This window comes from Diplotaxodon limnothrissa, linkage group LG4, assembly GCF_057381915.1.
Source record: "Diplotaxodon limnothrissa isolate DT_005_m linkage group LG4, D_limnothrissa_male_GT1.1, whole genome shotgun sequence".
Taxonomy (NCBI): Eukaryota; Metazoa; Chordata; class Actinopteri; order Cichliformes; family Cichlidae; genus Diplotaxodon; species Diplotaxodon limnothrissa.
In genome coordinates, this window is record NC_140599.1 from 4,138,426 (window position 1) to 4,153,812 (window position 15,387).

At 41.7% G+C, this 15,387-nt stretch overlaps 1 protein-coding gene across 2 annotated transcripts in view; it reads right to left on the reverse strand.

Annotated features, from left to right (window-relative positions):
• Positions 1-2,601: 2,601 nt before the first annotated feature.
• LOC146633063 (thyroid hormone receptor alpha) overlaps positions 2,602-15,387 on the reverse strand; it is a 40,990-nt gene continuing 28,204 nt past the window's right edge. For both annotated transcript variants that reach the window (XM_085351300.1, XM_085351301.1), the window contains exons 5-8: positions 13,509-13,714; positions 12,061-12,207; positions 9,689-9,947; positions 2,602-4,406 (exon numbers count right to left, since the gene is read on the reverse strand). In XM_085351300.1, the coding sequence (XP_085207426.1) occupies positions 4,156-4,406; positions 9,689-9,947; positions 12,061-12,207; positions 13,509-13,714 (863 nt within the window). In that variant the 3' untranslated portion in view covers positions 2,602-4,155. The remainder of the gene's footprint in view (positions 4,407-9,688; positions 9,948-12,060; positions 12,208-13,508; positions 13,715-15,387) is intronic.

Sequence of the window (15,387 nt, forward strand, 5' to 3'; positions counted from 1 at the left end):
TTGCAAAAAGCAAGTCAGCCATGAGTTGATGATCTCCACAAGGCATCTATAAAAATTATATGTATGCATCCACACAGGAAGTGCATCACTTTGAAGCTGAACGTTGGTGCTTAGCAGATGTTACCGATGGCCAACTAATATGGTAACCTTTGAATGTATTTACTGCAAATCATATGTCAATTACATTACCCTGTTATGCTTATTTAAAGCTCTGTTTCTTTATTACTTTAGCTGGTTCAAAAAACGTCCTTTGCTCGGTGTAACACTTTAGTTCATCCACTGCCTGAAACAAGCGATTCTACGCTCTCCTTCCCTCCCGATAAACAACTTGCTGTTTCTCTGGGATGAGCGACTTCTGACTCGCAGGATTACTTGTACATACACTCAACTCATTATTTGAAACTTCTCTGTTTAAACACAGTGACAGAATATAAAAAAATGCACATCAGGTCCAAAGTCTAACCCCAAGTCCAACGTATTAAAAACAACTGTACAGACATTGATTCTTGTGCTATATGAGCGGTCAGATTCACGATCTGATTGGAACTGGCAGCATAAACTCACCCACTGATAGCTCGAATGGCACATACAATAACTGTGTTGTGTTTGTGTATAAATATTTGCTCCTATATTGTGTATATTTGTACCACCTCTGTGAGGCACATGTACATGTGTGAATTAGAAAGCCAGCAGTACCCTGTCTGAGCCTTAGCCCGGTTGCAGCGTGGCTTTCATTCACAGTGATAGTGAGTGCAGTACAAACACAGCAGGTCTGGAGACGGCCGCTCTGACCTTGGACAGCTCAATCATCCTATTGCCGTGTGTGTGTGTGTGTGTGTGTGTGTGTGTGTGTGCGCGCAACTGTATCCCTGTATAAGCACGTTCTATTTAAATACCCTGCAACATAGATTGGTAACACAGAGTGGCAGTGTCGCGTCAGTCCTTGTTGGTTATATAAGATCATCAGGGAGGATATTGGGAATGCTACAGACTAGCAGGAAAGGGAAAGATTTAGGAGAGGTCATAGAGGAAAGGAGTTCAGGGCTGCTGAAGAATACAGGCATGGTTTTAGTGCAACAGAAAAAAAACCTGATAATCATTTGTAGAGGATGGCAGTGCGGGATATGGTTGGTGGAGATGGTCTCAGCAATGTTAAATTCATGATTTGAATTTCTGGGCCAGTGTTTTCCGTTTGTGCTTCAATGGCGAGGGAAGAATTCAGGGATGCATCGCCCGGTCAGTGTCTGCGTATATAGCTGGTATATCTGCTGGTGGCCTGAACTGCGTCACACTGCAACGGTCACACACACACTCGCCGTTTCCCTCGCTTCGGCCAGGACGAAAAGTCATATCCTCAGGCGGATTCTGCTGACTCAGTTGCTGTTTATTTACCTTCCAGTCACCACCCAGAAGAGTCTCTTGGGCTGATCCAACAGGGCTAAAAATCAACTGTGGTGCCAGTTTCCAGCTGTCACTGTGTCCTGACAGCTTCCTCCAAGTTCAATTGGCACACAGATCCAGATTCACAGATTCATGTCTGCAGTGTTGTCACTTTAGGTTCTTAAATAAAAATTAAAAATGACTCTTGATCCCAATTTTTTTGTGATAAAGTCTGAAAAAAAAAAAAAAGGGGGGGGGGGGGGACTGAATTTCAGCTGTTGCTCTCTGGCCCATGTAAAAGACACTCAGTGGGTCCATGCTTGCAAGTCCTTTGTGCACGGTGAGTACATATATCTGTATTTTTATATCTCTGTGCATGTTTATGTGTATGCGCTGCAGGTAGAGGGGGAGCTCCTTTTAAATGAGAGGTGAGGTAGAATCTGCCAGTTTCAGGCGGGACTTGAAATGGATACAGGCGATGGGGAGAAGCCTGAAGAGGTTTCCACAACCACCACCATGTGCTAGTGCTGAACCTAACACAAATCAGTGGAAAGCTGAGGGCGCGGACCATAGAGCAGGGGGATCCAATGGGATACTCAAACACTGACCCAAAGACACAGGAAGTGTGCACAACTCAGGAGGAGGAAGTGCTGATCACAAAACAACTGAGGTAATACATGTGATAATAACTAAATGGGTGTTTAATATGCATATGAGTATGTGAGGTAAAGACAACAGGAGGTATGTGTTGGAGAGGTATTCCAGCTGTGTATAAATATAAGCAGACGTCCTGTGTATGCTATATTTAGTATAAAAACAACGTCGCAATCAGCTTTTCTCTTCCTGGATGCTCAAGATGCCATGACTAAATCAGTGCTTTCTGAGGAACGGGGCTGGAGCTGGCCATTAGCCTTTCAGCAGCTAATTGCCAGTTCGGGTATAATGGAGGTAAAGATGATCCAAATCCACTGAATCCAATGAACAAGAAAAAAAAGTATTATTTTTATTTTTTATTTTGGTAGATCATGAATGAAAAATACGTTTTAGAATAAATCTCCTCATAACTCCTTGCTGCTACTGTTGACATGGAAATGATAAAAACAACATCCTATAACTCCTGAAGAAGCAATAAAGTAATAGTGACTGATATTCTGGGAAACAGGATTTCTTTCTTTGCTTTCTTACTTTGGTAAAAATAACACAATTTCCAAATCTGTCCTTTAAAAAATAAACTACAGCCAATAAAAACACTAACTTAGCACAAAACAGGAAATAATAAAACATCTGGCTTTAAACATTCCAACAAACAACAACAACTAAGCTAAACATAAAAAAAAAAATCATCCACAGCCACCGCCGTGCTATGAATCCTGGGATAGGCTGGGCAACAAAGGATACACCCGACAAATCCTTCAAATCTGGGGAAAAGGAGGACGCATTTGTGGGCCGCATTTGGAGCAGCCCTCGAATTGGGACAGCCTTCATCGCCTGGCAGTGACGATGCTATGCTAGCATAGCTTAGCATAGCTTAACATAGCTATGCTAAGCTAAGCAGTCGCTAGCGTTAGCTTCAAATACAGCATAAGAATGGTATCAAACTTTATATTTAAGTCACAGAAAGAAAGAAAGTAAACCTGTTTCCAAGAATATCAAACCATGTCAGTAAACAAGGAGAATTTACTGCACAAAGATGGATATCAAATCCACTAAAGCAAAACGCTTAGTGATCACAGAAAGCACCGTGATGTTCATGACATCTTGTAACCTCTGATGCACTACAGTAATTAATACCTATGGGTTCAGTGTCCCAGGCATGGATTAAGCCCAGTTCCACACTTGAAGGAAAATTCAATGAAGATTTCAACTGAAAACAAAGTTTTTAGTGTTTTTTTAGACTGGGTTTAGTCTCTGTTCAGGAAACAGAGCGATACCATCTCGTGTCTGCAGTTATAAGACATATCTGTATATAAATAAGGGCTTCATACAAAGTTTTCTCACTGTAGCTTGCATATGGTTTGACTAAATATTACACGAGTCTGTGTTTTCTAATCAGAAAGGTAATATTGTTTGAGGTAATATTGTAGGGGTGTCTTTTGTGCATGTACACCATGTGCCTGTGTATACACGAGAGAGAGAGAGGTCAGTACGTGAGGGAGGTAGGTCAACAAAGACTCACGGGGCCTTGGCAGGTTGAGGGCTAGGCTGCGGACAGAGGATGACTTTGCAGTTAAGGAGATGCGAGGGAGGTGTAGGGATTGAAAGAGAAGCTAATGATCAGGTCCCAGAGATTAAAACAAAACAAAACAAAAAAAGCACTTATCTGAGGTGATAGGTGGCTGTGCAGCTAGTAGAAACATAACCAAGCCCCTCAGTTTGCATTAGTCAGGAGCAGTACAGCTGTGTATCCATGGGGGTGCAAAAAGAGGCAATGCAATTGTTTGCATATAAATACACTTTTTATGGTGTATGAATGTGTGAATAGCTATGTAAGTATTTACACTGCTTGTACTTTGTGTGTGTGCCTAGTGAGACTGATTGCATTCCTCTGATAATATTGATGTGTGCTTGCTGGTGGTGGATGTTGTAGTTGCTTGACAAATCAAAAAAACAAAACAAAACAAAAAAAACACACACAAAGGGGCAACAAAAGAAATTTACAGAGTGTGTTCTCCATGAAGAGAAAAAAAAAATCCAGTTTTTCGTCCTCGCTTGTCCTTCAGCCAAACTTCCTCTCAAAGCCACCACAAAAGTGTTCTTTCTGAGGGTGATGTACAGTTACACTTCCTGGTCCTCGAACACCTCCAGGAAGAGCGGGGGAAACAGTTCATTGGGACACTCGACCTTCATGTGAAGGAAACGGCTGGCGTGGCAAGCCCCGATCATGCGCAGGTCTGTCACCTTCATCAGCAGCTTGGGCCAAAAATGGGGAATGTTGTGCTTGCGGTAGTTTATATAGTGCTCGAACGCCAGAAGGAAAGCCTCTTGGCACTGCTCAATCTTCTCCACGCTGGTCAGCCCTGAACGGTCTGCAGGCAATAAAGAACAAAGGAACAATTACATGGGAAATGTGCCCTCCGCTGCCTGGTTCCTTTTAAAACAGGAGAAAGATTGCAAATTGAAATGCTGCATACATTTTTCTTGGAGAGGGCAGAATAAGTGATGTGACAGTGTGTACTGGAAACAGAGACTCTGAACAGAACATCGTATTTATATATAACTTCTATAAATGAAGCTGTTGGTTTATTGAAAGTAGTATAAAGGATTATTTTGATAGTCAACTAGTCACAGATTATTTTTGTGATTAGTCAACTAATCATGCATCCATTGGAGGTAAAACGTACAGCTTATTGCACCAGCAGCATCTGCTCTTATATAACTATCATTAGCTTACAGCTTTAAGTGTTTATGGTATGTGCTAACTAAAAATAAAGACAAGATGATAGTTTATTGAACTTTTAATGAAATTTGCAGATTGTCTCGGTGGAGTTTAATAAACTCAGCCGTCTGCTCCTTGCTATCTAAAATATAACAGCAGACTGGAGTAAATTCTCTACCAAATTCTGTTTAATCATTTGTCTGCTTGACGTTTATTCAGCTGTGTAAAAACTATAACTTTAATCACAGCCAAACCGATTTACTCAGGAATAAATAAAATACTAAAAAACGCCAAATAATACAATTTTTAAGTCTGAAATGATGTGCAGGGAGTTTGCTGTTCTCGGCTCTAGTGACCCCGGTCAGCTATATATTTTTGCACATGTCGAGGAGCGTGTCAGGCTACATTTCACTGTGTGTTATACTTGTATAACTATGTATGTGACAAATAAAGAACCTTGAACCTATAGAGCTGAGGGTAACAAACGTTTCCGAAAACGTTGGAACACTTTTGCAAGTATATGATGTCTCGATAAACAGAGCAGATATTTGAAGTTTACACAGCTACATTCTCACCTGAAAATATCTTAAAAGTTTATTTTGTGACCCAGAAAGAGTAATCAGAGTATTATTAAAATAAATAGCTGCTACCATTGTTGCCAGCTGGAATTAGCTGGGCTGCGCTATGAATTCTGGGATAGGTTGGGCCACGAAGAATACACCCAACCAATCTTTCCATTCTGGGGATAAGGAGGACACATTTGTCGGCCACATTTGGAGGAGTCTTTGAATTTGGACATCCTTCGCCACACCACTGTGACGTAATCGGCCTCCGAAGGATGCGGCCCCTATTATAGCACAGCTACAATACCGGACACGCATTCCTGCCATCTTCTGTTTCAGTCTGTTATAAAACTCTTAAATCCTACTACTTATTCCTGCGTCTTTCAGGATCTTGCAAAGCTTCAAACGACGCATCAACTATTAAAGTAGTTGTCAACGATTTTGATAGTCGACAAACCTAACTGAAAGTGGCAAAAGTGTGGCAGTTCAAACACTGGAACTGCGTGTTTGCAACCAGAGAATTAGCACCCATCAGCTACAAGGGAAAAAAGCCCAATATTCACAATTTGGAAAAAAGCTGCTGTGTTCAGTATCTTTACCCCTAAAAATATCTCAAATGTACTCAGAAGCAAACACACCCTGACAGAATTCCAGCAGCAGCATGTCCATAAATAAGCTGCCTTAGGTCATCCTAGGTCTTGGAGAGATTCCAGGACCTTGAATGACCTGCAGGATCTGCTCTTCTGATCTGCAGTGATGCACAGTGCTTTGCTTTCCAACTATCAATCATGCCGATACTGTCTGTCCCTCCCTTGTAGTGTTGTTCAGATATTATTCTGAGTGTATCACTGCACACTAGTTACATCATTTCAACTATGAAACAGAGAATTAGAGATTTATGAGAAACTATTATTGCATTTTATTTTATAGCAGATGGTTTTGTGAATAAGCATCTAATATAATCAATGTTAAGGTTCAGTGTTGGGAAGGTTACTTTTAAAATGTATTCCATTACAGAATACATGCCCCAAAATGTATTCTGTAACGTATTCCGTTACGTTACTCAATGACAGTAACGTATTCTGAATACTTTAGATTACTTAATATATTATCATGCTTTTTACAACAACGTGAATGTACTATTGCTGTGTGATTTATTACTATTACTGAAGGTCCGCGACTCCGAACTGTAGTAAAGGGACCTCTGACTAATACGGCGGGGTCCCTGTCGGCTCGTAGCCGAAAAATAGCTTTACTTTGTTGTGTGGGTCAACTTTTCTTGCGAGAGACAGAGACAGGCGTTGAAAGACTGCTCCAACGGAACTTATTGTTTTCGGAGGAAAACACGAACACGGTGTACAGTCGAGTCTTAATAGCTTACTTACAACTGGGCTCGTCAGGCACTCTTCTTGGCTGCAGTGGTTATTATTATATTTACATGCTTCCAGCTCCCGTTTTTCCTCGATGACAACTCCTACCTTTCCACTCCCCTTTTTCTCCCTCCTCGCGCTCACAGACCCATAACGTGTATGGCAGTCCATTCTCCCTGCAGCACGGACTACACTGCCCATGATGCTACATTCTTTAGAGCTATGCTTGTAGCATTCTGCCTGTTAGCTAAGCACAACAACAACAACAACAACAAAAAGGCGCTCTCTCACCCAGGAAACACACAGTCGCAGAGAGAGAGAGCGTCGCCCTGTAACCATGGCAACCGTAACGCTGCCGCCTGGAACAACAGAACGTAGCTGTCAAACAAAACCCAAACAGTCCTGACCCGCGACAATATGAAACAGGAAAGTACCGCAGTGTAATCCATTTATTTCAACAAAGTAACTGTATTCTGAATACCACCTTTTTAAACGGTAACTGTAACGGAATACAGTTACTCATATTTTGTATTTTAAATACGTAACGGCGGTACATGTATTCCATTACTCCCCAACACTGTTAAGGTTGCATCTGGGTGTCTTTTACTTCACACTTTGAAGAAATCCACCTCAAGTGGGGCTTTGTGGCCCAGCTTCAGAGACAGTGACTGTCTAGGAATTAGGGCTGTGTGGTGATAGGATTAAAAGCAGATTAGACAAGATTATTCCCATTCAGGTTGTTTAGGGAGTGTGGGAATTTAGTTAATGTGTTTTTCCCTTTTCCATCAGTGTGCAAATAAAGCCGGTGTGATCAGCTTTATGTCTGTGGTTAAAGTCCGTCAAACTGTAGGTACCATGGTAGACTTTTAGCATTAGAGCAGAACTAAAACTACAGGGCCAGTCCCATGGTGGGGTTTTTTCCACTACAAATGATTGAAAAATGGGAAGCAAATAACTTCCTTACAAATATCTTTAAATGGCAATGAGCAAGCTCCACCTGCACCAGTGTAAGGACTGACCATGAACGCACTGGAAACTGCAAAGTTGCCTAATTGCCATCGTTCTGGGACACAAAAGAATGTTGTCAGAAAGTTCCTTACAGAGTGGAAGAACAGAAGTCTGCTATTCTTTCCAGCTATCTCCCGTTTAACGACTGAAAACAATTGAAAATGTGATTTCTGTCAGGAGGGCACTCTGCCCTTCTATGTAATTATATAGAGAGACTAAAGGAGAAGCAGCAGCAAGACCCACCACAGAAAACAACAGGCAGTCAACTCTATTATTTACAGTGCATGCAGAAAGTAAGTATTCCTGTTACTTGTTCCACATTTTGCCATGTTATGTACACCCTGTTTTCCCTGATCGTCTGTTAGATGTTTCTACAACTTGATTGGAGTCCACCTGTGGTAAAGTCAGTTGATTAAACATGATCTGAAAAGATCACAAACCAAGCCATGAAGTCCAAGGAATTATCTGAGACAAGATCATATTGAGGCACAGATTTAGGGAAGGGTACAGAAAAATTTCAGAAGCATTGAAAGTCCCAATGAGCAAAGTGGCCACGTCATCCATAAATAGAAAAAGTTTGGAACCACCAGGACTCTCCCTAGAGCTGGCCATTCGGCCAATCTGAGCGATCAGGGTAGAAGGGCCTTAGAGATGACCAAGAACCCAATGGTCGTTCAGCGTGACCACAGAGCTCCAGGATTGCTCTGTGGAGAGAGGAGGACCTTTCAGAAGGCCAACCATTTCTGCAGCACTCCATCAATAAGGCCTGTTTGGTAGAGTGGCCAGATGGAAGCCACTCCTCAGTGAAAGGCACATGACAGCCCGCCTGGAGGTTGACAAAAGACACCTCCAAGACAACGAGAAAATGCTCTCGTCTAATGAAACAAAGATTGAACTGTTTGGCCTGAACGCCAAGCATTGTGTTCGAGGAAACCCGGCGCCGCTCATCACCAATAGCATCCCCACAGTGAAGCATGGTGGTGGAAGCATCATGCTGTTGGGATGTTTTTGGCAGCAGGCAGAAAAAGATAAATGCAGCAATGTACAGAGACATCCTCGATGATAACCTGCTCCAGAGTCTCTGAACCTCACACTTTCAACAGGACAATGACCCTGAGCACATAGCTTAGATAACAAAGGGGGGCTTTGGGACTACTATGTGAATGTCCTTGAGTGGCCCAATCAGAGTACAGACTTGAAGCTGACTGAAGATCTGTGGAGGGATCTGAAAATAGCTGTGCAGTGATCAGTGATACTCCCCATTTAATCTGATGGAGTTAGAGACACTCTGCAAAAGAAAATGCCCCAAAATGTGCTTAAACGAAGTACTGAACAAAGGCTGTGAATACTTATGTACATATTTTAGCTTTTTGTTTTTAATAATTTGCTAAATTAATCTGTAAAAAAGATAAAATGTGGAACATTTGAAGCACTAAATAATTTACACTAAAACTGTACAAGCAATACAAAAGAGCCAGGTGGAGTGGGGTTGCAAAGTGGCATGCAGAAGCATACAGCAACTATAATCCTGAGGTTGACTTCGTAGACGGTCAGAACCACCACACCTGAGATTTAACATCAAGTAATGTTATTAATGTTTTTTTAAACCTACCAAACCATAAAATTAAAAAAGAGAAGACAAATCAATCCTGCTATTATTGGCTGATTTGTACTCGTGAGTGGAGCAATTTCATTGTGTGATGTAGCAACAGTGACTTAGTTTCCAACATAGTGTCGCATTAATGTGAAAAAAAAATCATTGTTGTTTTGTTTTGAAACATGTTTCAGGGAAAAAGAAATTGTGTTCTTTCATAAGACCACAAAAGATAAAAAAAATCCTCACTTGTTGGTTCATATATGAATATATTTTCAGTGTAAAGATTGTGGTGGGAATACAACCTGAAATCTAACAAAACCAGTGTCGAATGACAAACATCACATCTTTTCTCTTAAACAGATTTTAGACGATGGTAACAATATTCGTTTTTCACCTGAGCTCATGAGCAGCACCGCCTGCATCAGCGCCACCTCCGAGTCATCCAGATTAAATTGTGCTAGACTCTTGCCCAGATCAAAGATGGCGTCCGACACCACGCCCAGCCCGCCGTTCTTCAGCTGCTCGCGTTTCACAGCCATCTCGCCGTTTAGAGTAAGAGTCTCGCTGTCGGGATCGTAGCGCACAGCAGCACGCAGTGACATGATCTCCATGCAGCAGCCTTTCAGCAGGATGATCTGGTCCTCACAAGGCAGCTGGGAAACAAGATTTGAGCTTGTCAGGAAATGAGACAATGCTGAACTTCAATCAGAAAAGTCTGTCCTGGAAGTCAACAGTTGTGTTTGTTTTCTAAACTATTGAGACATTGATGATATAATAGTAACTAAAAGCTAGCTAGCAACATTAAGCAATTTCTTACAAAAATAAAGTTACACCAACTGCAATGATCTTTTCAGTTTTTATTTACATTGACACAGTGTCCCGACTCTTTCACAATAACAAACAGAAACACACAGTGAAATGGATTAGGACTGCTTTTCCTCCACCCCATTATAAGAGTTGAAGGGTTATAATATTCTAGTCACAACAAGTCCTTTGCCTTTATGTAACCAGGAAGCCCCTACAATATACATGATGAGTGCACTCAGTTAGGTGGGAAGACATGCGATGGCACTTGCTCACAGATCGTTTGCACAGAGAGCAAAGCAATATCAGTAAGTGGTGAGTCACCACTTAATACAGAGAGAGAGGGAGACAGCGGTGGGGGTGTGGGGTGGATTAGTCGGTGTAATCCCAGCTGACACGCAGCAGGACAAAAGCTTCAGATGGAGGAAGTTCCCAATCAAAAGACCCAGCTTAGGTTAACGAGCTTGTTAGTGTTTTAACGGCGAGCTACGCTCACAGTCTGCCTTTAAACATTACCGTGAAACCAGAGTATGCACACGTGTAGTTTAGATAACAATGTTAAATCATTTATAGCCGTCTAAATTCAAAGTGGAAATCAGAATTTAAAGAAATGACAATAAAGAAACTCACAGTGTTAATTTCAGTAAAAGTGGAAGCTCGAGAGAGCGACACATTTTTAAAGCCGCTGGATTGAATTGTTCTTGTCTTTGAAGTAGACGGGCTATATTTAGGTACTGTGTGAGCTGACATTTTGGGAAAATGAAACCTTTCCTGGGGCACAGAGTAAGAAATCAGACTGCTGCTGATGTTTCTCTTAAAACTTGTCTCTTACTGAATGCAGCATAAACTTAAACAATACCATCGCAGATTTTTAGAAGCCTCTTCAGTTAAATGTTGCACATTATTTACTGAGGTTCTTTAATCTGTACTGCTAACTGATCTTGTTACCCGACTTTCATGTTAAGAGTAATTTCTGTTGATGACAGCTGGGGTCACCCAAAAGTTCATGATATCCAAGCCAGAAGGCAACACACTGGGCCAGCTGAAGGAAAGTTAAGTTGAAGAGTTGCCATTGTGACACATTGGAGGAGATCCAGCATATAATGCAAAGGCACAACTGCAAGGGACAGAACGGGACTTCCAGGCAGTGATCTAGAAATAGCAGCAGAAGTGGAAGCAGTCCAGAGCTGCACAAGAACATGACCTTCACGGTAAAATGATTTTGATGGCAGGCAACAGTTTGATGGCACAGGTTGCCTGGTGGGAAGCGACCTGTCGGCAAACAAACGCAAACACGTTGCAGTCAATCGGAGGCAGGCTGTGCTGATGACTGCAACTCGTCTGCATCTCTTTTCAATAAGAGATTTGACTCAGCTGGTTGTATTCTGCTTATATTCCTACATAAAAGCAATACTGATAAGAGTCTATGTGATTTACTGTTAAATTGCAGTCTTGCAGCAAATATGTCACAATTTAAAGAGAAATATCTGATTTTTTTCTTTGATGAGGTTCTGTCTGGACTGGAATGTACGCCACTAATGTGAAATTTTGTGTAATTGAAACTTTTGTGTATATAAACAGCAACAGTTTTGCGATTATCCCAACTCTGTCATCACGAACAGATTGCATGCTAACTTAATCCTGTTCAGCTGCAAACTGATAGCAGACGAAATCCATCTTACAGCTAATGTTTCATATTAAAGATATCCACATAAAAAGCAGATTTGTTTTATTGTACTATAAATCTAGTCCTGTGTAAGCGGGATGTGAAGAAAAGTTCGAGTCTGTCTGGAGCACACACACAGCATCCAAGGCAGAGGATCCTGACTTGTGAAGTTATCACTGCATAAAAGGCGAGAGTGATCGGAAAGTTGGAAAACTGACGTGATGTGCAAGCAGAATCAAAGACTGAAGATAAATACAAAACAAAGAGTGATGTAAAGCCCCACGCATACCACATACCTCTGAAAACATGGGCAGTTTCTTGGCAAAGTCGACGACGCGAGTGATGGCAGGGGTCATTATCTTGGTGAACTCGCTGAAGACTTCCAGATCCACCTTATCTCCGTCTGAAGTGGGCATCATAGGACCCTGGCCAATATCATCGGGCTAGAAAGGAGACATTGTTCAACTATTAAATACCACAAGAAATATCTGCTGAATGAGGCGCTTAACGCCCGGCCTGTGGGTTGATTCTCTTTGCAGAGGAGGCGTATCAAAGAAGCTCAAGGAAAAATGGAGTCTGTTTAGGAGATTACAGCTTTAGAAGAACACGATGTAATATAAATGTAAATGCAGCATATACAATGTTACGTTATGATGTTACAAAACGGAAACAAATATTTAAAACTGCATGTTTCTGGTCTTTGATGCCAACTGTTCAGCGGTGTGTGCAAGATGCAAATCACATCACAGTCGTTGCATTGTTTTAGTTTAAGCACATGAATGTTCGCTCTTTTGTAATATGAGCACAATGCCTAAGAAATTATTTCCAGTTGCTGGCGAACGCTACATAAATAAAAGTGAGCTGAATCGAACTGTAACCTGAAGACTGTTAAAAACTTTAAAGCCGTCTTTACCTTCATGGAACTGTTGCCTGGTAACAAACATCTGACCTTTGCGTCAAGGTAACCTTTTGAGGTTTAAAGCACGTGCGCCTGCACGTTACACTGATCACATGGGACGCCACAGAGCAAGCTGGCCATGATGAAAAGGAGAGCTCTCAAAACGGCTTCTTTTGAAATGAAAAGAAGTCGCCTTCTTTTATGTTGATGTTTGATATCTGAAGTGGAACTGACTTTCAAGGCGCTGTTGAATTCTGGAATAACGAGCTACATGAAAGAAGGAAGGAGCTGTTGCGAGGACCAAACAGCAGCCCGATTCAAATGCCCAGATCTGTGTTATGTAATTTTTTTTGCAGTTTCTGCTGCGTTTTCATAATCTAAGATGATGCTTTATACTTTTTCCATCTCTGTTGCTGTATAATTTACATTTTTGCTTTCTATAATCTTCATATTTGTTATCTCTAAAGCACCTTGGGTGTGCAGGCAGTCATTATTGGACCGTTTGGAAGTTTTTTTTCCTGCACGGGATCCTTCTCGGTCACATTGAATAGATCTGTGTGTAATAAATACATTTTTGCATGACGCAAAAGAGCGATTGTTGGCAATTAAGGTGCAAACGGCACCTCGGTTTCCTCCACGGACTGTGTGCCACAGCCATGGCTGACACAGACGAACAGCGTGATGTAAAACTCTGCAAAGCTTTACATCACTTTTTACAGCAGTGTCATGTTCAGTTCTCTGAACTGAACATGACACTGCTATTGACTTTCATGTGAAAAGATTTCTATTCTAGTTTATGCAACAGTGCTCAGCCTAAAGGCGATGTCCACTCAACTAAAAGCCTACCAGGAATTTGCGCTTCTGTTTCCAGCTGGAGCCCTGGGCGTTGGTGTGCCGGTGGGCTTCGGTCACCATCCTGATCAGCTCCCACTCTGCGGTGTCTGGCTCTGGCCTCGTCTGTAGCATCCGCATCATTTCCTCTTTCTTCCTCTTCTCGCGATTCTCCTCGATCAGACGGCGCTTGGCCACGCGCTTTGAGTCATCCAACACCACTATCAGACAGGGACAGGGGCAGGAAGGACACAGTAACATGGAATTGTTCTTTTTTCTGTGGGAGATGAAAGCCTGCCAGTTTAGTCAAAAATAGGCACAGTGAACATGCATTATTGGACCGAGGAGCTCTGATACGTTTGTCTACAGCTGAGCTGGAAACCTTTCCAATGCAGTAGCTGTTGATCGTAGGTTTTACACTGAAAGGACTTTGCTAATAGGCTAATTATGCACTACGCCTGGATGACTCTTTCACCGAGTGCCTATAATCACAGCTCTCTTCCAACATGAGTACTCTGTGCACATTCAGAGTCAGTAATAATCAATCCCTTCCTGTAAGGACACGGGCTAAATCAGTTTTAGCAAACGTGTTCCAAACATGACAACAGAAGCGGAGAATAATCACAAATAGATGTTACTTCTGTTGCATAACACTTTGTAGTAAAATCCTATATATGCTGCTGTATAAAGGCACAAACAGCTTGCATACAAGGTTGCACAGATGATATCCTGGTTACGCACTCAGTGCTAATAAAAGCACCTACTTTTGTGTACACTGCCATCCTCGTGCTTGCAAGGAGCTCTGGTGACACTGAGTGTGTTTATCAGACGTGACTGAAGTCTCCTCCTCTGCTAATCCACTGCAGTAAATGGCTTACAAATTTAAAGCACTAATGCTGCTAAAGCAAATACTAAAACAAACATAAAGTAAATATGCTACAAATATTCTGAATGTGTGTGCGAGGTTTTTTTTAAACATCCTGGGAAAAACAAACCCTTCCCTAGATCCACACAAGCAGATGCACTTGCAAAGATTCTGATGAGCATGTGAGAGTTCCCCATTATTCATCACTCTAACTAGTTAGACTGCAACGTTGTGCAGAAATCTGTGTGAACACCCAGTAACACGTTTTTTGCAAATTTTGAAAGGGTGTACTGTTCATCTCAAATTAGAGTCCAGTACAAAGTTTTTATGTGAGAACAAAAGGCTCAGGCTACCCACGCATGCACGGGTTTCACGCTTCGATGCTCTTGCCTCTCACTTACTTTGAATGGGGCTGTGGATCCATCGTTCTGTTTTGTTTGTGATGAATATTTCCCTCTCTGTGCTTGAGGATAAGGATGACTGATTGTTGTAGTTGTATGCGAACAACGCTAGATGCCGATAGCTAGCTTAGCTCATGCTAATCAAAGCTCCGTTAGCTTGTTTTATGAAGGATTTTTATAGATGCTATAGATGATTATGCCAGCACAGCTTCAGGCACAGCTACTGCCAAACACTGTAACAATGTGCACTGCTCACGTGGGCCGAAAAAGATAAAGCCAACACAAAAGTAGCAAAAACTACTGCATAGCTTCACTTTACATAAAAATGACACAGTTCATGATTTCTTTCTTCTTCTTCTGTTTTTTTAATCAATCCATCTGGATGCTGAGATTGGTGCAGGGGTTTGACAGGTGTCACAAATCAGGGAGCTAACTCTAGCCTCTGAACTGGACCTCTTCACCCTGTTTGTGCTCCTGCTGTCTTTTGGAACATTTTAGTGGAATTAACTGAGCAACAATTTGACTCTCTGTGAGGTAACACAGCGAACATTTTGATTTTGATGAGTAAAATTGTAGTATTTTTATCACTTTATTACTCAGCACTGGTTAGCAGCTATCAGCACTTGTA